The 23394-nt window shown below is 45.1% G+C and overlaps 1 protein-coding gene across 5 annotated transcripts in view; it reads right to left on the bottom strand.

Annotated features, from left to right (window-relative positions):
* LOC111978606 (serum response factor) overlaps nucleotides 1-23394 on the bottom strand; it is a 66114-nt gene that overhangs the window by 7384 nt on the left and 35336 nt on the right. For 2 of the 5 annotated variants that reach the window (XM_024008744.3, XM_024008745.3), the window contains exons 3-7: nucleotides 4747-4990; nucleotides 1851-2003; nucleotides 1130-1231; nucleotides 645-866; nucleotides 167-243 (exon numbers count right to left, since the gene is read on the bottom strand). In XM_024008744.3, the coding sequence (XP_023864512.1) occupies nucleotides 167-243; nucleotides 645-866; nucleotides 1130-1231; nucleotides 1851-2003; nucleotides 4747-4990 (798 nt within the window). Of the gene's footprint in view, nucleotides 1-141; nucleotides 244-644; nucleotides 867-1129; nucleotides 1232-1850; nucleotides 2004-4746; nucleotides 4991-23394 lie in introns of all 5 variants that reach the window. The other 3 variants (XM_024008747.2, XM_024008748.2, XM_024008746.3) reach the window with 3 other exon arrangements.

Raw genomic sequence — 23394 nt, 5'->3', positions numbered from 1 at the left:
GGACTATATCATCCACATACAGTAACAGTACAGGAGGCAGGCCAAACCCTATCCCTCCACAGTGAGAAGASAGTGCTCTGTCCGGATGCATTAGTGCAGGTCAGTGGCATGCTGGTTGCAGATAGAATATGAGAGTTTCACTTGTAAAATGTAGGTCTTGCCGTACTGGGTGTAGCTGCACTGCCGAGACTGGGATCTGCATGGTGCCCGAGGGTGCCGTAAGGAATACCTGAGGGACAGCACCTAGCCAGAGAGAGACGGACACAAACAACATGAAGAACACAGCACTCTCATCTAAACTAACATTTTATCACTGAATATATATACAGACACTATGTGCATAGTGTGTAAGGTATACCACCCCACTTTTGGTCAGGGTCAAACTCACTAGCCTGTCATAATCAACGTCCTGACTGTAGCTATATTCATAACAGACCTGGGTTCAAATAGTATGCGTTTTCATCTTTTGAGCACTTGATTGAGCCTGCCTGGAATGGGAGCATTTTGAAAGTTCCAAGCTCAATCTGCCCAACTAAAAATATTGTAAAGAAAAAAATACTAATTGAACCCAGGTCTAATTCATACATCAATCAACCTCCCCCTCCCTGGTGTCCCCCATTAACCCATGACTGATGTAGTCTCACCTGTGTCCCAGCGTAGCCTACTGTAGTCTAGCGTGGTCTCACCTGTGTCCTGGCACTGTCCATGGGACACCTGCATGGCCGAGGGGCCCTGGGAAAAGGTGTTGAGCACAGCCAGGCCACCATCGGTCAGCGTGGGCGTGGACGCATACATCACTGTATGGGGGCTGGTGTACATCATGTGACCCGCCATAGATGTGGGCACTGACGATGTGACGATGGTCGCTGGAAGGAGTAGAAAAGAAAGTGTGTGAGACAAAGAAAGATGAGTTTATAAGAGACATTGCCCACCAGATGGCACTGTATCACTGAGGATAAAGTCCATTCTGTTCAACCATAGTTGACTCCTCATAACGGTATTGTAGACTACAACCTTCCACCCACTCAGCTCACTCAGAGAGATACGTTAGGGTTAAGTTAGACTATGGCTACAGCTTCTCACACATAACCAGAGTTTTACAGCGCTGTGTTAATCAAAGGATAGTTACCAGTGGAGACAGAGGAGGTCTGGGAGATCTCCGAGCTGCTGTCGTTGGCATGTGTGGTGGGGTGCACCTGGATGGCCTGCAGCTGCTGGGTCATCCCTCCCCCTGGAGGAGAACAGGCAACACCAAACACCTGCTCACTCACCTGTACACTATTCTATCTTAATGTCAGAACACATAAATTATAAGAATATTACAAGTTCGACCCATACAGTTTTGGACATGGTTTCATACACCTACRTATAATCAGCTAAAGTTCATGCCTGCCTCATGCCTGTTATCCATTGTACATCCCCTCTGCAGCCACAGACAGACTAGTCTCCCTATTTTTTCCCGGCGCACAAATCAGAACATGAGTAACTACATCCGCACAAATAAAAGATAAATACTAGCCCTTTTTGGAAATATGTAGTAACCCAATTCCCCCCTCTTACAATCAAATTTATTTTATAAAGCCCTCAAGACATATCATCCCACGAATCTCAAAAAACACAACTGGGGCAGGGCCTTGTCTTACAGAGCTACGGGATGCCCGCTTACCCATTGATATAGGAAGGGGAGGAAAAGGGCCCTGTGTTTCTGTAGCGCACATCTTACACCCAGCACCACACTGACTGGACTGCGCCAGGCTCTAACGGTGTGCAAGACTTCTCTCTCGACAGACTAACTAGTCTCCAGGCAGACACAGACTAGTCTCTTTTTTTCTCTCGACAGACTGACTGACCTAGGGAGACTGCAGTGGGAAAGCGGAAGACGGCCTGCTGGCCCTGCTGTGTCAGTTGCGATGAGGTGAGCGTCTGTCCCTGGATGGCCAAGGAGTGCTGGTGCAGCTGGCTGAGAGGAATGGTGGGGGTGCCGGGGGGGAGCGGAGTGCCTGCTGCAGGATGGAGAGGAGAAAAGGAAGAGTTAAACAGGGGGAGGGTGTTGCATAGCCACACTTGGTCATATGGTCCATCGACAGGTTCTTTAGTTGCGCTATTAGGGTTTGAGATTTCAACAGAGTTTTTTTTTTAAAGTAGTATGTTGTTCCACCTGGCACTGGTCATGTACCAGACAGGTGGTGCAGAGAGAGTGGGGGAAAGGGAGAGAGAGGCTCCCAAGCTGCCCTTCAGCCTGCTGTCATAATGGGAGAGAAAAGAGAGATGGGAAGAAAGATCTGCTACCTCAACTAACTACAGCTTCAGCCACTACATACAGACTTCACCCAACAACAACAAGGGTAATACCTTACCGTCAGTGACTGCACCACTACATGACATAAGACTTTCTAAGCTTTAAGGTGGTTATTGCCCAGTATTACATAGTTGTAAGAGACCTGGACCTCCTGTACTGATTTTACCTATTTTAATATCAATATTCCAGTGAGAGTAATACAATGAATTCATGGCTATGCAAATATACAAAATCAAAGACTCCTTGATAAAGGCGACAGCCAGCTTATATTACACAGTTTTCAAAACTCTGAACCAGAATATATACAAATCAAATTGTATTAGTCACATGCGCCGTATACAACAGGTGTAGGTAGACCTTACAGTGAAATGCTTTCTTACGAGCCCCTAACCGACAGTGCAGTTAAAAAAAATACAGATAAGAATAAGAGAAATTTAAAAATAACAATATATACAGGGGATGTCGGTACAGAGTCAATGTGCGGGGGCACCGGTTAGTTGAGGTAGTATGTACATGTAGGTAGAGTTAATTAATTAAAGTGACTGTGCATAGATGAAAACAGAGAGTGGCAGTGGTGTGGAGAGGGGAGGGGGGAGCAATGTGAATAGTCTGGGTAGCAATTTGACTAGATGTTCAGGAGTCTTATGGCTTGGGGGTAGAAGCTGTTTAGAAGTCTCTTGGACCTAGACTTGGTGCTCCAGTACCGCTTGCTGTGCGGTAGCAGAGAGAACAGTCTATGACTAGGGTGGCTGGAGTCTTTGGCAATATTTAGGGCCTTCCTCTGACACCGCCTGGTATGCGATATACAGTGCATTCGGAAAGCATTCAGACCCCTTCACTTTTTCCACATTTTGTTACATTATAGCCTTATTCTAAAATTGATTAAATAAAAAATGTTCCTCATAAATCTATACACAATACCCTATAATGACAAAGTTATTATGTTTTTTTTTATAATGTTTTTTATTTTTTTAAACAAAAAACTGAAATACCTTATTTATATAGGTACTTAGTACTTTGTTGAAGCACCTTTGGTAGCAATTATGACCTCAAGGTGGTTCGTTGTAGTAGCGTGACTTGCGTCTCCACATCAACTGTTTAACTTATGGCGCATTTCACATCTCCAGGAAGTCCTCTCAGTTTGGCTATGTTTTACATGTATAACAAAACACCAGTATCCAGGAAGGAAACGTCTACATCTATGGGCTCAGCAGCTACTGCCTTTGATTTCCATTGTAATAGAGGAATAATTGGAAGGTCCAACACAATGGCCATCGTGGAGAGTGCTGCCGAGCTCTCCCTATAATTAGTAATGAATATTCAATGAATATTGGGCAGCTAGTGCTGAGATTATTATTTAGTCCTACTTCATGGAGCCCCGGCTCAGACAGTGTTGAGGAACCAGGCGTGGCCCCTCATTACATCACATCGCGCCAGAAAAGCTACAGTATCTATCTAGACAGAGGTGCCCCTTGTAACAGGATTTGCTATACAGTGCATTCGGAAAGTGTTCAGACCCCTTGACTTTTTCCACATTTTGTTATGTTACAGCCTTATTCTAAAATGGATTCAATAATTTTTTCCTCCTCATCAATCTACACACAATACCCCATAATGACAAAGCAAAAAAAAATGTATGTCGACAACCAGACCTGGATTCAAATACACGCTTATTTAAGTATTTGTATTTTACATACTTATTTTCTGTTTGAGTATTTTAAAATCATTTAGCAGAATTACACACTTCTATTTGAAGTATTTTGAAATATTTCCTATAAATATTTTTTGAAACTTTTTTCAAATACTTGTTTCCAAATACAATTGAAATACCCCTAGGACCAAACAGACCTGGGTTCAAATGCATGGGAATATTTCAATGTTTGTATTAAAAAATGTACTTGTCTGTATTTGAGTATTTTCAAATACATGCCAATACTTACCAAGTGTATTTCCGAATACATTTCCAAATATTCAACTACTTGTATTTTTTAAGAAAAAATATCGAAATACTTACTTTGAAATATATGTGAAAGTAATTTAGATACTTTAAAAAGTATTTGAACCCAGGTCTGTGAAGAACTAACACTCTTGAGTGACACACAAGCATGGTACACAAGTGTCACAAAGAGTTGACCCCGGTGAACACCAACTCCATTGTAGAGAATGATGTCTATGTATCCCAGTAAACAAACAAACTGCATTAAATGGTATGAGTTTCTCCTTAGAAATGGGTTGTGTTCATTAACGAATGGCCCCCTACTGTACAGACGAATATTTGGTCTGGTGAGTTTTCTCCTTTAGCCACCAAACAGAAGAATATAGGCACTCATTTTCATTTTCTGTTGCAAAAAATGTCAAAACATGACCCTGGATGCTGACTGGTATGGTATAGTACAGCATAGCATAGTATTTTTTATTAAAGTATAGCATAGCATAGCTATAGTTACCTGACATGAAGGTGAAGCCGCTGGGCAGCTGCATGACCTGCCCTCCGGAGGAACCAGTGGTCTTGAGGATGGTGCCGTTGGCATTGACGTTGCTGCTGGCCGAGACGGGCGCCAGGTAGTTGGTAATTGGGAAGGAGGGCCCGCTGCTTACCTGCATGCTGGTGGAGGTGGTGGGGGCCGTGGGCGMGTGGGAACTGGTGGTGCCCGGGAGACTGGTCACCGTGAACGCAGGCTTTAGCTGGTCCTGGGAAAGGAGGGAAAATATGAATTATGAGTGGGGCTGTCAAAATAGCAGTTTCATGCTTCCATCAGAAAGTGCAMWTTTTTTTTGTTTTTTTGGCTCTTATCCACTGGACTTACTGACTAACTCAATTACAGACAGACATATTTTATTGAACAAACCAAGCCCATGACAGCACTATTCACTAGAGCAAGTGGGGTAGAGAGGAAGTTCATAGCCAAGCAATTACCATTGATTTACTCTCAGCCCTATGTTCTCAGCAGGTAGCCATTTCCCCCCTTTAATATATTGTATGTATGTATGTATGTATGTATGTATGTATGTATGTATGTATGTATGTATGTATGTATGTATGTATGTATGTATGTATGTATGTATGTATGTATGTTAGGTTTTGGAATCGGCTAAAACTTGAACATTGAGATTATAAATGAATGATAGGAAATTAAAGAGACTGGTTTATGTTAGAAGTTAATAGTTTCAGAAGAAAGAAGCTTTGGAATGTGTTTGATGGAGGAGAGGAGAGCGATGTGTTGATACAGGGGAGACAGATGGACATCTGTGTATTAGATGAAAGAGGGGTTGGAGTCAGGAGGTGAGGACAGATTATCTTAAGAGAGTAATAAATGTTTGGAATCCTGTTACCTCTTTATTAGCTTCTGTAGAACCATAAAATGTAAGGATTGGAGAGAAAGGGGAGCGTCTTAAGTAGGATGCATATAAACTGTGAAGTCTGAAATCTTTTGCTGTCTGTTTTCAGCTGTACAGAAACTTTGGGAAGAATAAACTTGGTTAAAGCTTCTCTAGTGTCCGTGGTTATTTACTCTGAAAAATAAGAACCCAACAGTATGTATGTATGTATGTACGTATGTACAGTTAAAGTCAGAAGTTTACATACACTTAGGTTGGAGTCATTAAAACTCATTTTTCAACCACTCAACAAAATTTCTTGTTAACAAACTATAGTTATGGCAAGTCGGTTAGGACATCTACTTTGCGCATGACACAAGTAATTTTTAACAATTGTTTACAGACAGATGATTTCACTCATAATTCACTGTATCACAATTCCAGTGGGAATTGTGTAGTTTAAGTAATTATCGAGGTTAGCTAGCCAGCTATTTTCGTCCGCCGCGCCGCCGTTCTCCTACCTAGTCAACACTGCTAGCTAGCCAGCTAGCCAACTTCTACCGAATAGCAGCACTGTAGAAACTATTACATTACAACGGAACGACTTGATTAGTGTAGTGTTAGCTAGCTACATAGTTGTCTTTGCTGTCTTTGTATCCAAGATAATGTGTAGTTTAGAGTAATTATCGAGGTTATCGAGGTACCTAGCCAGCTACACTTTCAAACAAAGTCAACAACGCAGCCACTGCTAGCTAGCCTACTTCACCAGCCAGCAGTACTGTATCATTTTAGTCAAAAAGATTTTTGCAACGTAAGCTTAACTTTCTGAACATTCGAGACGTGTAGTCCACTTGTCATTCCAATCTCCTTTGCATTAGCATAGCCTCTTCTGTAGCCTGTCAACTATGTGTCTGTCTATCCCTCTTCTCTCCTCTCTGCACAGACCATACAAACGCTTCACACCGCGGGCGCTGCCACTCAACCTGGTGGTCCCAGCGTGCACGACCCACGTGGAGTTCCAGGTCTCCGGCAGCCTCTGGAACTGCCGATCTGCGGCCAACAAGGCAGAGTTCATCTCAGACTATGCTTCCCTCCAGTCCCTCGACTCTTGGCACTGACGGAAACATGGATTACCACAGATAACACTGCTACTCCTACTGCTCTCTCCTCGTCTGCCCACGTGTTCTCGCACACCCCGAGAGCTTCTGGTCAGCGGGGTGGTGGCACTGGGATCCTCATCTCTCCCAAGTGGACATTCTCTCTTCTCCCCTGACCCATCTGTCTATCGCCTCCTTTGAATTCCATGCTGTCACAGTTACCAGCCCTTTCAAGCTAACATCCTTTTCATTTATCGCCCTCCAGGTTCCCTTGGAGAGTTCATCAATGAGCTTGACGCCTTGATAAGTTCCTTTCCTGAGGATGGCTCACACTCTCACAGTTCTGGTGACTTTAACCTCCCCACGTCTACCTTTGACTCATTCCTCTCTTCCTCCCTTCTTTCCACTCCTCTCCTCTTTTGACCTCACCCTCTCACCTTCCCCCCCTACTCACAAGGCAGGCAATACGCTTGACCTCATCTTTACTAGATGCTGTTCTTCCACTAATTCTCTGCAACTCCCCTCCAAGTCTCCGACACTACCTTGTATCCTTTTCCCTCTCGCTCTCATCCAACACTTCCCACACTGCCCCTACTCGGATGGTATCGCGCCGTCCCAAACTCGCTCTCTCTCCCCCGCTATCTCTCCTCTTCCATCCTATCATCTCTTCCCTCTGCTCACAAATCTCTTCTCCAAACCAATCTGCCCGGGGATTTCTGGCCTGTTCTAACTTTTGCCATACCCTCCCTGCGTCTCCCCATATATGCTGGCATTGATTGTCAACTCTGCACTCGTCTACTGTATCCTCCTCGTCCTAGGCGCAGCGTCTGGTGCCTCTCCCTCCAAAGCTCCGTGGCTGCGACGAACTCGATTCTGCCGAGCGCTCAGACCAGAAGACCCATCCGGGGCAAGGCCGGAGCGGAGACAATTGGAGGAAAAAAACTCCCTCCTGGCGGAAACTGGCATACCTTTCACTCCCATCATGTCTTATAACTCATATCTCTCGTGCTTTGCGTAGCTCTGCGTGCTGCTGAATGAGCTTTCCTTTCTGACCACTCTAAGGAATTACGAGAGGGCGCATCTCTGACCTGCTCAAGAAGAGACTCGCTAGGAAGCTATCGTTCTGCCACTTACCTCGTCCTGCCTCGTATAGTCTCTGCGCTTCCCCCTCCCGGCGCGGCGCCTCCTCCATCTCTCTGCAGGATTGAAACTTGGCGTCAAGCCATGGTTCTGCACCGATAAAGGCCCCTCAACAGCTGTCCGCTAGCGACGCTCATAGCACCATGAGTCTCTGCTCTAAGCTTGGTTGCTAAAGTCAAAGAACGAGACATCTCGAGCTAGTTCTTTGCTGCAACACTTAGCACCGTACCCTTTGTTGCTTGACCTTCTGTCTCCCCTCTCTCTTCCAGATGAAATCTTGCGGGTCTTGTGACAGTGGAGCACGCGCCAGCGCACGAGACCGTGCGGCTCGCGCTGGACGCTCGCCTGTATCCCTCGCCTCTCTGTCTCAACAGACGACGATTATCCCTGTGGGAGGACTGCGTGGTCTACCTGTAGTCTCACCTTCGCTCACTACAACACATCATCTTGCGGAGCGCGGCTTGGCTCCACGTCGCGCTCTCCCGTTCTTCAGAGAGAGGACGCGAAGAGTTTGCGAGCTCCTTCTGGAGAAGAGGAATCCTTTATCAACATGCGATCACCATGTGCCAGGGAATGTCAAAAGCACCACTACCAGAGCCCAGTATCCCTTCATTCTTTCTACTCTGCACGAAAACTCTTGGTGAACGAGACAAAAACCAAGACAGGGAAAAAAAAAACCCTGGCCCTGCGGGATTAGAAAAAACCTTCCCCTTGTTCCGAAAAAAAAAGCCAAGAAAGATAAAACCGCTTAAAACTTGGAATTGGTAGGGCACACCTATAATCGCCGTCCTATGGTCAGAGAGCCACGGCGTCTCCTCTACTCCGTTTCTTTACTACGATGTAAAGTGAGGAACTTCGTTACATGCCAGATATTTGATTCCAAGGTGCAGGTTTTCAAAGGATCTAGTCACTTTCACATTCATGACAGAGCATCTGGCTGTTCGGTCTTAGTGTCCAACGGCAAGGACGTCTCGGCGCAACTGCTAAAGGCTTCAAACTCAACTCTCTCCCTCCTTGGCTCTCATCCTTCTAAGAGGGACCTTATCGGGCAAATTGCTTTGATACTGTGAACATCAAAAGATTTTACACATACACACATCCACCCTCTCCGAAAAGTATGGGCATCTTCTAGGCGCCGGCCCCACGGCTTGGATTGCGTTCCTAAACCTGACAGGTCGCTTCCTACCAGTTGCGCGTTGGCAGGAGAAATCTGGCTCTCCGCACCACGTGCGCTCTCACCAACTGGTTGTCCCCCAGGGGCTCTGTTCCTGAGGCCCTCTCGCGTGATGCTACGACATGGATACACCCAATAACGTTTCGAGCTTGAGCTCCTGGTATATCGCTCACCATGGTCCTCTTTGCGCGATCATGGATGCTGAGTAAGGCAGCGACAACACACCAATTAACCCTCTCTTCCTCCCGTTCTGGTATCAAAACCCACAGTGGCGATCGGGGTGCAGTGGATTCCCTGGCTCGCTGTTCTCAGCCAGCTAGCATATCTCGAGTCTGTGCCACGGACATTGCATGTGGAGAGATGCGATTCGCCACTGGGTTATCAGGAAGGGGAAAGGAGAAGATTAAATTGGTGTCGTCTGCCATGAAGCAATGAGGAGAAGTGGAACATGTGAGATAATGAAAAAGGAGGTAGGAAGAACTGAGTGAGGAATGAATCCGACGGGGCATCCACCACTCCAAATCTGAACCTCGGCACAGATGGGAGGCTTTGCTCTTTTCCTCCCGGGGGAAGGGACTGCCCGTTCCATGATCTCGCCATCTACGGTTGACAAACTCCATGTGTGTCCTCCTCCTCCCAGAGATGCTCTAAGAACCTTGGCATGATCCTGGACAACAACCCTGTCGTTCTCAAAACTAACATCAATGGCGGTGACCCGTTCCTGTACGGTTCATGCTCTACAAACATTCGCAGAGTACGGACCTGCCTCACACAGGAACGGCGGCAGCAGTCCTAATCCAGGCACTTGTCATCTTCCCGTCTGGATTACTGCAACTCGCTGTTGGCTGGGCTCCCTGCCTGTGCCATTTAAACCCCTAACAAAACTCACCAGAACGCCGCCGCCCGCTGTCTGGTGTTCAACCTTCCCCCAGTTCTTTCTCACTTGTCACCCCGCTCCGCTCTCTCCCACTGGCTTCCAGTTGAAGCTCGCATTCCGCTACAAGACCATGGTGCTGCCTACGGAGCTGTGAGAGGGAACGGCACCTCGTACCTTCAGGCTCTGATCAGGCCCTACACCCAAACCAAGGGCACTGCGTTCATCCACCTCTGGCCTGCTCGCCTCCCTACCTTCTGAGGAAGTTACAGGTTCCCGCTCAGCCCAGTCAAAACTGTTTCGCTGCTCTGGCACCACCCAATGGTGCAAACAAACTCCCTCACGACGCCAGGTCAGCGGAAGTCAATCACCACCTTCCGGAGACACCTGGAAACCCCACCTCTTTAAGGAATACCTAGGATAGGATAAAGTAATCCTTCTAACCCCCCCCCCCCCTCTGGAAAAGAGTTAGATGCACTATTGTAAAGTGGTTGTTCCACTGGATATCATAAGGTGAATGCACCAATTTGTAAGTCGCTCTGGATAAGAGCGTCTGCTAAATGACTTAAATTTAATGTAAATGTAATGKAATGGAATACACTAAGTACATACACGAAGTTGCCTGTGCCTATAAGCAGCTTGGAAAATTCCAGAAAATTATGTCATGGCTTTAGAAGCTTCTGATAGGCTAATTTACATAATTTTTGTCAATTGGAGGTGTAGCTGTGGATGTATTTCAAGGCCTACCTTCAAACTCAGTGCCTCTTTGCTTGACATCATGGGAAAATCAAAAGAAATCTTCAGGCAATTTCCAAACGCCTGAAGGTACCACGTTCATCTGTACAAACAATAGTACGCAAGTTTAAACGCCATGGGACCACACAGCCGTCATACTGCTCAGGAAGGAGACGCGTTCTGTCTCCTAGAGATGAACGTACTTTGGTGTGAAAAGTGCAAATCAATCCCTGAGCAACAGCAAAGGACCTTGTGAAGATGCTGGAGGAAACAGGTACAAAGTATCTGTATCCACAGTAAAACAAGTCCTATATCGACATAACCTGAAAGGCCGCTCAGCAAGGAAGAAGCCACTGCTCCAAAACAGCCATAAAAAAAGCCAGACTACGGTTTACAACTGTTTATGGGRACAAAGATTGTACTTTTTGGATAAATGTCCTCTGGTCTGATGAAACAAAAATAGAACTGTTTGGCCATAATGACCATCGTTATGTTTGGAGGAAAAAGGGAGAAGCTTGCAAGCCGAAGAACACCATCCCAACCGCGAAGCACGGGGGTGGCATCATCATGTTCTGGGGTGCTTTGCTGCAAGACTCACAAAATAGATGGCTTCATGATGAGGAAAATGATGTGGATATATTGAAGCAACATCTCAAGACATTAGTCAGAAAGTTAAAGGTTGGTCGCAAATGGGTCTTCCAAATGGACAATGACCCCAAGCATACTCCCAAAGTTGTGGCAAAATGGTTTAAGGACAACAAAGTCAAGGTTTTGGAGTGGCCATCACAAAGCCCTGACCTCAATCCTATAGAAAATTTGTGGGCAGAACTGAAAAAGCGTGTGCGAGCAAGGAGGCCTACAAACCTGACTCAGTTACACCAGCTCTATATGTCAGGAGGAATGGGCCAAAATTCACCCAACTTATTGTGGGAAGCTTGTGGAAGGCTACCCGAAACATTTGACCCAAGTTAAATATTTTAAAGGCAATGCTACCAAATACTAATTGAGTGTATGTAAACTTCTGACCCACTGGGAATGTGATGAAATATATCTCTCTCTCTACAATTATTCTGATATTTCACATTCTTAAAATAAAATGGTGATCTTAACTGACCTAAGACAGGCAATTTTTACTAGGATTAAATGTCAGGAATTGTGAAAAACGGAGTTTAAATGTATTTGGCTAAGGTGTATGTAAGCTTCCGGCTTGAACTGTATGTATGTATGTATGTATTTATTCTTTAAGTATTCAGACCCCTTGACTATTTCCACATTTTCTTCATGACAGCCTTATTCTAAAATTAAGTAGTTTTTTCCCACCTCATCAATCTACACGCAAAACAGGTTTTTAGAAATGTTTGCAAATGTATTACAAAAAAATATATGACATTTACATAAGTACTCAGACCCTTTACTCAGTACTTTGTTGAATCACCTTTGGCAGTGATTACAGCCTCGAGTCTTCTTGGGTATGACGCTACAAGCTTGGCACACCTCTATTTGGGGAGTTTCTCCCATTCTTCTCTGCAGATCCTCTCAAGCTTTGTCAGGTTGGATGGGTAGTTTTACTGCACAGCTATGTTCAGGTTTCTCCAGAGATGTTCGATCGGGTTCAAGTCCGGGCTCTGGCTGGACAACTCAAGGACATTCATAGACTTGTCCCGAAGCCACTCTTGCATTGTCTTGACTGTGTGCTTAGGGTCGTTGTCCTGTTGTTTGTCCCCAGTCTGAGGTTCTGTGTGTTCTGGAGCAGTTTTTCATCAAAGATATTTCTGTAYTTTTCTCCGTTCATCTTTCCCTTGATCCTGACTAGTCTCCCAGTCCCTGCTGCTGAAAAACTTCCCCACAGCATGATGCTGTCACCACCATGCTTAGGGATGGTGCCAGGTTTCCTCCAGACGTGACGCTTGGCATTCAGGCCAAAGAGTTCAATCTTGGTTTCATCAGACCAGAGAATCGTGTTTCTCATGGTCTGAGAGTCCTTTAGGTTTCTTTTGGCAAACTCAAGGCCCTTCTGGAAGGTTCTCCCATCTCTACAGAGGAACTAGAGCTCTGTCAGAGTGACCATCGGGTTCTTGGTCACCTCCCTGACCAAGGCCGTTCTCCCGCGATTGCTATGTTTGGCCAGGCGGCCAGCTTTAGGAAGAATCTAGGTGGTGCCAAACTTCTTCCATTTAAAAATGGAGGACACTGTGTTCTTGGGGACCCTCAATGCTTTTTGGTACTCTTCACCAGATCTGTGCATCAACGCAATCCTGTCTCGGAGCTCTACGGACAATTCCTTCGACCTCATGGCTTGGTTTTTGAAAAAAAGTCAAGGGGTCTGAATACTTTCCGAAGGCACTGTATATATGGAAAAATACACATCTTAAAATATTGAACAGTCGATTGGTCGAATGAACAGACTACTCTTGGTCGACCACCATTTTATTTTTAGYGGAGACAGTCCTAAGATGCAATTACACACTTGAACATGTCCGTAGCCGAATGTCAGTCAATACAGTTTCATGTACACTCCCCTTGCTTGAACCAATCAAATGCATGGGGGGATTGAACGAGTCCAGTACACACGTCTCATTAAAGAGAATCGGAACTCAACCACTTACTGCACTTAGGCCTACTGKACATCAATGCCACAGCATTTACTCCAGTGTAAACGCATGTCAGTGGATGGAAAAGTAGTGTCAAACAGGAATAATCATTACAGGACGTCAAAGTTGTCACGAATAAGTTAAGTACTCCGCTTGTATCAGCATAATAGGACTAATGACATGTTTTAACAGAGCCTTATTGTTTTGCCTTGATTGTCTCTCTGTCATCGGAGTGGAATCATACCAATCCAACAACAAACAGAAATAACGAATGCAAATTATTTAACAAAGCTGTGTAATAAGTTGGCAAGAAGTGGTAGTATAGTGTATATCATAATAACAAAACATAAGCATGATTATGTGAGGGTATACAATAGGGCCGGGATGATACCTGTATCACGATACTCATTAGTATGCTGGCAAGGAAACAAAACACGAAGCAGATTTAACTCCTTTAGGAAAAGCCCTAATGTTGGAAACAGCCCTAATGTTGGAAACAAACATCATTATGTTTCCATCCAGAGTCACATTTATTTATTTTCCAAATTATAGGACACAATATTCTACATACAGCAGGTTTTTTAAAAGGACCAAATAGTTATTGTGATGTGTATCGTCACAACCCTAGTATACAACAAGTAAACATTGTTGTGAGTGGGCTGCAAGGAGAGATAGGCATTAGGCAGAGAAAAGCTACATATCACACACACACCCACCCACACACCATGTTGATAGGGCTATTTCAGAAATCCTTAACATCAGTATTATTACAACACACACTGGATGGATGGACTGTCATTGGGATCTATACTCTTTTCAACTCTGAGGGAGGGGTTTCCCGGACACAGATTAAGCCGAGTCCTGGACTGAATAGCAAACTCAATGGAGAAGGCACATGCTTTTTAGTCCAGGACTAGGCTTAATCTGTGTCCAGGAAACTGCCCCTAAAAGTTTGATTTCATACTGCCACTGTCATTCATATAAGACAGACAACACTACCAAAAGATAGGGAAGGCAGAGCAAACTGCACGCTGAATGCAGAAGAAATAAATGTCCTATGACAGAAAAAAGCTTCTGGATTTGGATGAAGATTTCCACTTCAACWGGTCAGCAGCACAGGACATACTGCTCAACCCAGACCAGGCCCTAATCCCCAACACTCGGAAGAGAAACAGACGGCAATATAGAAGCCGATGTGCGGGCACCCTGATGAAACTCGTCTGTGCGTAAATAAACCACCTCTACCCTCTGGTCTATTGGGTCTAGCTAAGGACCCTGGGACTAAACACCTCCCACTGCAACTGGATCCTGGACTTCCTGACGGGCCGCCCCCAGGTGGTAAGGGTAGGCAACAACACGTCTGCAACCTAAACACTGGGGCCCTTCAGGGGTGTGTACTTAGTCCCCTCCTGTACTCCCTGTTCACCCACGACTGCGTGGCCAAACACGACTCCAACACCATCATTAAGTTTGCTGACAACACAACAGTGGTAGGCCTGATCACCGACAACGATGAGACAGCCTATAGGGAGGAGGTCAGAGAACTAGCAGTGTGGTGCCAGGACAACAACCTCTCCCTCAAAGGAGCTGATCGTGGACTACAGGAAAATGCGGGCCGAACAGGCCCCCATTAACATCGACGGGGCTGTAGTGGAGCGGGCCGAGAGTTTAGTTCCTTGGTGTCCACATCACCAACGAAMTATCATGGTCCAAACACACCAAGACAGTCGTGAAGGGGGCACGACAAAACCTTTTCCCCCTCAGGAGACTGAAAAGATTTGGCATGGGTCCCTAGAGCCWAATTTTTTTTACAGCTGCACCATTGAGAGCATCCTGACCAGWTGCATCACCACCTGGTATGGCAACTGCTCGGCATCTGACCGTAAGGTGCTACAGAGGGTAGTGTGTACGGCCCAGTACATCACTGGGGCCAAGCTTCCTGCCATCCAGGACCTATATAATAGGCGGTGTCAGAGGAAAGCTCATAAAATTGTCAGACTCCAGCCACCCAAGTCAGACTATTTTCTCTGCTTCCGCACAGCAAGCGGTACCGGAGCTCCAAGTCTAGAACCAAAAGGCTCCTTAACAGCTTCTACCCCCAAGCCATAAGACTGCTTAACAATTAATAAAATGGCCACCGAACTATTTACATTGACACCCACCCTCCCCCCCACTTGTTTTGTACATTGCTGCTACTCGCTGTTTATTATCTATGGCATAGTAACTTCACCCCTACCTACATGTACAAATTACCTCGACTAACCTGTACCTCCGCACACTGACTCGGTACCGGTGCCCCCTGTATATAGCCTTGTTATTGTGTTTCTTTTTATTCTTTTTTACTTTCGTTTATTTAGTAAATATTTTCTTAACTCTTCTTGAACTGCACTGTTGGGCTTTTAAGTAAGCATTTCACTGTAAGGTCTACACTTCGGCGCATGTGACAAATAAAGTTTGATTTGATTTCATCCACAACATCACCCCTGCCAAGACCCAGCGCCCGCATCACTCTCAGCCACATGGCCTAAAACGGCACAATTTTTTTTTTCTCCGTTGCCTACGCACTTTCAACATTTTGATAATAAAGCATTTGACCATTCCATTGTGTTAAAATGTGAGTATTAGTTAATTTCCAGTTTTTATGTATACATTATTTCAAGATGATTGACGAGAAAAGTATCGTCCAAACCATCAGTATTTCCTTGGACCCTGATATACCAGGTCTTGAAATATGCAGACAGATGGATACAAATTTAATTTACATTGTAATACTTCTAACAGCCAACTTTCGAACTCCACCCATAACTTTTGGACTTTATAGCATTCCCAGAAGGCATGGATTATTGAGTGGTTATTAGTTTTACACTTCAGAAATTACTCTGCCGTTCCGTGCTGTAGAATGTGAATTTTGTCTCGTGTAATATATTTGATACATTCATTTATACTGGATTAAGCGTACATTTTCATGAACTGTAATTTTGTTGGTTATGTTCCAACATCCCCTCAATTAGTTATTTTTAAGTCTTGGTTCCAATAGTTTATMATTTTTGTTCTAAGATATTGTCTGTTGGATAGGCTCTCTGCAAGGTTTTGTATATCTTACTTATCATATGAATATCCTTTTCTAACTGAAATAGGATTCCCTCAAGTTTGCTCTGATGTCCAAAAGATTTCAAATAAAAATGTCTTGATATGAAACTTAAGTTGCATCTACTGTATTTGAAAATATCTACATTAGTCCAAAATTGCTTTTTAATTCTATCATGGAATAAATATATTACCAAGTAATTTACGGTTTCTTCAGTTTCCCATGTGGACCAATTTATCTGTGAATTCTGAAAAGCTATCCAAGGATTGTTCCATAGGATTGTGTTTTTAGGGAGTGATATTGGTTCTTGTAGAATACGTTTTGTTTTCTTCCATATTGTTATAGTGTCCTTAACTATGAAGTTGTTACTGTTCTTAGCTTTATCCTTTGAAAATAGACATGTGAAAATATTCTGGGGATGAGCATGCACATCTTTAATATGTACCCAATTGTTCCACTTTAATGCATTTAACTATATGTTGCTAATAAAAGCCCTGGGTGTCACGATCGTCGTAAAGATAAGACCAAGGCGCAGCGTGAGTAGAGTTCCACATATTTTTAATAAATCGAAACTGACCTAACAAAACAACAAACAATCAAACGAACCGTGACGCTACAGGTGTGCACTCAGGCAACTCAATGTAGACAAGATAAAAATATTCTTATCAAGGGGGTCATTGCGTTTTCAAAATTGGTCAGGTATATCAGGAGATCACCTCAATTAAGTTGAGTTTATATTCATGTTTACCAATACCTGTTACGTTTAGATCCTGTCTAATTATTTCTGCAAGTGGTTCAATAAGCTCCTTTCCTGAGGACGGCTCACCTCTTACAGTTCTGGGCGACTTTAACCTCCCCACGTCTACCTTTGACTCATTCCTCTCTGCTCCTTCTTTCCACTCCTCTCCTCTTTTGACCTCACCCTCTCACCTTCCCCCCTACTCACAAGGCAGGCAATACGCTCGACCTCATCTTTACTAGATGCTGTTCTTCCACTAACCTCATTGCAACTCCCCTCCAAGTCTCCGACCACTACCTTGTATCCTTTTCCCTCTCGCTCTCATCCAACACTTCCCACACTGCCCCTACTCGGATGGTATCGCGCCGTCCAACCTTCGCTCTCTCTCCCCCGCTACTCTCTCCTCTTCCATCCTATCATCTCTTCCCTCTGCTCAAACCTTCTCCAACCTATCTCCTGATTCTGCCTCCTCAACCCCCTCTCCTCCCTTTCTGCATCTTTTGACTCTCTCTGTCCCCTATCCTCCAGGCCGGCTCGGTCCTCCCCTCCCGCTCCGTGGCTCGACGACTCATTGCGAGCTCACAGAACAGGGCTCCGGGCAGCCGAGCGGAAATGGAGGAAAACTCGCCTCCCTGCGGACCTGGCATCCTTTCACTCCCTCCTCTCTACATTTTCCTCTTCTGTCTCTGCTGCTAAAGCCACTTTCTACCACTCTAAATTCCAAGCATCTGCCTCTAACCCTAGGAAGCTCTTTGCCACCTTCTCCTCCCTCCTGAATCCTCCTCCCCCCCCCTCCTCCCTCTCTGCAGATGACTTCGTCAACCATTTTGAAAAGAAGGTCGACGACATCCGATCCTCGTTTGCTAAGTCAAACGACACCGCTGGTTCTGCTCACACTGCCCTACCCTGTGCTCTGACCTCTTTCTCCCCTCTCTCTCCAGATGAAATCTCGCGTCTTGTGACAGCCGGCCGCCCAACAACCTGCCCGCTTGACCCTATCCCCTCCTCTCTTCTCCAGACCATTTCCGGAGACCTTCTCCCTTACCTCACCTCGCTCATCAACTCATCCCTGACCGCTGGCTACGTCCCTTCCGTCTTCAAGAGAGCGAGAGTTGCACCCCTTCTGAAAAAACCTACACTCGATCCCTCCGATGTCAACAACTACAGACCAGTATCCCTTCTTTCTTTTCTCTCCAAACTCTTGAACGTGCCGTCCTTGGCCAGCTCTCCCGCTATCTCTCTCAGAATGACCTTCTTGATCCAAATCAGTCAGGTTTCAAGACTAGTCATTCAACTGAGACTGCTCTTCTCTGTATCACGGAGGCGCTCCGCACTGCTAAAGCTAACTCTCTCTCCTCTGCTCTCATCCTTCTTGACCTATCGGCTGCCTTCGATACTGTGAACCATCAGATCCTCCTCTCCACCCTCTCCGAGTTGGCATCTCCGGCGCGGCCCACCGCTTGGATTGCGTCCTACCTGACAGGGTCCTACCAGGTGGCGTGGCGAGAATCTGTCTCCTCACCACGTGCTCTCACAACTGGTGTCCCCCAGGGCTCTGTTCTTGGCCCTCTCCTATTCTCGCTATAACACAAGTCACTTGGCTCTGTCATAACCTCACATGGTCTCTCCTATCATTGCTATGCAGACGACACACAACTAATCTTCTCCTTTCCCCCTTCTGATGACCAGGTGGCGAATCGCATCTCTGCATGTCTGGCAGACATATCAGTGTGGATGACGGATCACCACCTCAAGCTGAACCTCGGCAAGACGGAGCTGCTCTTCCTCCCGGGGAAGGACTGCCCGTTCCATGATCTCGCCATCACGGTTGACAACTCCATTGTGTCCTCCTCCCAGAGCGCTAAAGACCTTGGCGTGATCCTGGACAACACCCTGTCGTTCTCAATAACATCAAGGCGGTGGCCCGTTCCTGTAGGTTCATGCTCTACAACATTCCGCAGAGTACGACCCTGCCTCACACAGGAAGCGGCGCAGGTCCTAATCCAGGCACTTGTCATCTCCCGTCTGGATTACTGCAACTCGCTGTTGGCTGGGCTCCCTGCCTGTGCCATTAAACCCCTACAACTCATCCAGAACGCCGCAGCCCGTCTGGTGTTCAACCTTCCCAAGTTCTCTCACGTCACCCCGCTCCTCCGCTCTCTCCACTGGCTTCCAGTTGAAGCTCGCATCCGCTACAAGACCATGGTGCTTGCCTACGGAGCTGTGAGGGGAACGGCACCTCAGTACCTCCAGGCTCTGATCAGGCCCTACACCCAAACAAGGGCACTGCGTTCATCCACCTCTGGCCTGCCGCCTCCCTACCACTGAGGAAGTACAGTTCCCGCTCAGCCCAGTCAAAACTGTTCGCTGCTCTGGCCCCCCAATGGTGGAACAAACTCCCTCACGACGCCAGGACAGCGGAGTCAATCACCACCTTCCGGAGACACCTGAAACCCACCTCTTTAAGGAATACCTAGGATAGGATAAAGTAATCCTTCTCACCCCCCCCCCTTAAAAGATTTAGATGCACTATTGTAAAGTGGCTGTTCCACTGGATGTCATAAGGTGAATGCCACCAATTTGTAAGTCGCTCTGATAAGAGCGTCTGCTAATGACTTAAATGTAAATGTAAATGTAATTGCCAGTGCAAACAGGAGGGGTAGAGGAGACATCCCCGTCGTGTGCCCTTTCTAAAGCAATTGCATCAGATGTATTATTTTGTATATTTTTGCTTAAGGAAATGTATTTAATATTTTTTTATAAAATGTATTATTTCAGCTGGAAAAGTTAAAAGATTCCAAAGTTTTGAATAGAAAAGGCCATTCAAGACGGTCGAAAACCTATTGATGAATCTATATATCTTGTTTTCTTAGCGTATTAAACTGAATCATGTTCTTGTTTGTAAGTGTCTATTTTTAATAAACCCCGTTTGATTGATATGTATCAAGTCTGGTAAGGCTTTTGCCATTTTATTATCACAAAATCTCCAGATTTTCCTGGTTTTAATATAACTGAAATAACGGTTTGAAACTAGGAAGCACTGAATTGAGTGTCATTTGTGTAATAGGGGAGCTACTTTGTGCCAAAATGTTAAATAGATTTCTATGGGAAAGCCGTCAATTCCTGGTGATTTTCACTGCGAATGTTTTAACAGTCTCTAATATTTATTTTCGGGTGATCTCTGTTTTTAGTGATTGCACTCCACACTGCCTTTACCCACTTGGACAAAATGAACACTTACGTGAGAATGCTGTTCATTGACTACAGCTCAGGCTTCAACACCATAGTGCCCTCCAAGCTCATCACTAAACTAAGGACCCTGGGATTAAACACCTCCCTCTGCAACTGGATCCTGGACTTCCTGACAGCCCACCCCTGGTGGCTGACGGGTAGGCAACAACACATCCGCTACGCTGACCCTCCACACTGGGGCCCCTCAGGGGTACGTGCTTAGACCCCTCTTGTACTTCCTGTTCACACGCGACTCCGTGGCCGCGCACGACTCCAACACCATCATTAAGGTTTCCGAGGACACAACGGTGGTAGGACTGATCACCGACAACGACGAGAGCCTACAGGGAGGTCGTCAGACACCTGGCCATGTGGTGCCAGGAAAACAACCTCTACAACAACGTCARCAAGACAAAGGAAAACTACAGGAAACGGAGGGCCGGACACGCCCCCATTCACATCAAAGGGKCTGTAGTGTAACAGGTCGACAGCGCCAAGTTCCTTTGTGTCCACCTAACTAAGGACCTATCACGGTCCAAACACACCAACACAGTCGTGAAGAGGGCTCGACAACGCCTCTTCCCCCTCAGGAGGCAGAAAATATTTGGTATGGGCCCTCAGATCCCTAAAAAGTTCTACAGCTACACCATCACCGCTTGGTACGGCAACTGTTTGGCATCCGACTGCATGGCGCTACAGAGGGTAGTGCGTATGGCCCAGTAAATTTATTTGCACTGACTCTTGTACTGGCTCTATGCACACTCACTGGACTCTACCCAAACACTCGCACATACTACACTGACATTCCAACATACACACACACACTCTTCACATACACGGGTGCTACTCTGTTTATTATCTATCCTAAATGCCTAGTCAATTTCATCCCTACCTACATGTACATATTGCCTCAATTACCTCGTACCCCTGCACATCGACTCGGTACCGGTACTCATTGTATACTGTATAGCCTTGTTATTTTTTTGTGTTGATATTTCCTTTTTTTTGTTGCTAATTCTTCTTACTTTTTAACTCTGCATTGTTGGGAAAGGGCATGTACAGTTGAAGTCGGAAGTTTACATACACCTTTGCCAAATACATTTAAACTCAGTTTTTCACAATTCCTAACATTTAATCCTAGTAAAACATCCCTGTTTTAGGTCACTTAGGATCACCAYTTTATTTTAAGAATGTGAAATGTCAGAATAATTGTAGAGGGAATTATTTATTTAAGCCTGTATTTCTTTCATCACATTCCCAGTGGGTCATAAGTTTACATACACTCAATTAGTATTTGGTAGCATTGCCTTTAAATTGTTTACCTTGGGTCAAACATTTCAGGTAGCCTTCCACGAGCGTCCCACAATAAGTTGGGTGAATTTTGGCCCATTCCTTTTCTATAGGATTGCGGTCAGGGCTTTGTGATGGCCACTCCAATACCTTGACTTTGTTGTTCTTAAACCATTTGCCACAACTTTGGAAGTATGCTTGGGGTCATTGTCCATTTGGAAGACCCATTTGCGACCAAGCTTTAACTTCCTGACTGATGTCTTGAGATGTTGCTTTAATATATCCACATCATTTTTCATAATTCTATTTTGTGAAGTGCACCAGTCCCTCCTGCAGCAAATCACCCCCACAACATGATGCTGCCACCCCCGTGCTTCACGGTTGGGATGGTGTTCTTCGGCTTGCAAGCCTCCCCCTTTTCCTCCAAACATAACGATGGTCATTATGGCCAAACAGTTCTATTTTTGTTTCATCAGACCAGAGGACATTTCTCCAAAAAGTACGATCTTTTGTCCCCATGTGCAATTGCAAACCGTAGTCTGGCTTTTTTATGGTAGTTTTGGAGCAGTGGCTTCTTCCTTGCTGAGCGGCCTTTCAGGCTATGTCGATATAGGACTTGTTTTACTGTGGATATAGATACTTTTGTACCTGTTTCCTCCAGCATCTTCACAAGGTCTTTGCTGTTGTTCTGGATTGATTTGCACTTTTGCACCAAAGTACATTCATCTCTAGGAGACAGAACGCGTCTCCTTCTGAGCAGTATGACGGCTGTGTGGTCCCATGGCGTTTAAACTTGCGTACTATTGTTTGTACAGATGAACGTGGTACCTTCAGGCGTTTGGAAATGGCTCCCAAGGATGAAGCAGACTTGTGGAGTTCTACAATTATTTTCCTGAGGTCTTGGCTGATTTCTTTTGATTTTCCTATAAGGTCAAGCAAAGAGCCACTGAGTTTGAAGGTAGGCCTTGAAATACATCCACAGGTACACCTCCAATTGCCAAAAATTATGTCAATTAGCCTATCAGAAGCTTCTAAAGCCATGACATTTTCTGGAATTTTCCAAGCTGTTTAAAGGCAACAGTCAACTTAGTGTATGTAAACTTCTGACCCACTGGAATTGTGATACATGTATTATAGTGAAATAATCTATCTGTTAACAATTGTTGGAAAATTACTTGTGTCATGCACGAAGTAGATGTTGTAACCGACTTGCCAAAACTATAGTTTGTTAACCTGTTGAGGATAGAGGGCGCTATTTTCACCTTGGGAAAAAAATCGTGCCCAATTTAAACGGCCTCGTACTCTATTCTTGCTCGTACAATATGCATATTATTATTACTATTGGATAGAAAACACTCTCAAGTTTCTAAAACCGTTTGAATTATATCTTTATCTGTGAGTAAAACAGAACTCATTTTGCAGCAAACTTCTGTCAGAAAGTGAAAAATCTGAAATCGAGGCTCTGTTCCAGGGCCTCCCTATAAATTTGCTTGAAATCTATTAGTATACATGCACTTCATACGCTTTCCACTAGATGTCAATAGGCTGTGAGAGGTGAATGGGGTTTCTAGGTATATCTATGGTCAAAAGAGAGAGCTTGGAATGACATGACCCCAAATTCCTTTGTTCAGGAAGGCGCAGAAAGGTCATCAGTATTGGCTTCTGAAAAGCATTCGTTATAGACGTCTAATATCTCCGGCTTTGATTTTATTTGATAAATGTGATAATATCATCGTAAAGTATGTTTTTTCAATATAGTTTTATCAGATTATTGAATTTTTTTCGGGAGTTTTGGCTTGTTCCGTTCTCTGCATTTGT

This window comes from Salvelinus sp. IW2-2015, linkage group LG18 (genome assembly GCF_002910315.2).
Source record: "Salvelinus sp. IW2-2015 linkage group LG18, ASM291031v2, whole genome shotgun sequence".
In the NCBI taxonomy this organism is placed as follows: domain Eukaryota; kingdom Metazoa; phylum Chordata; class Actinopteri; order Salmoniformes; family Salmonidae; genus Salvelinus; species Salvelinus sp. IW2-2015.
Note: the sequence above shows the minus strand (reverse complement) of the source record. Positions and strands in the feature narration are given on the sequence as shown.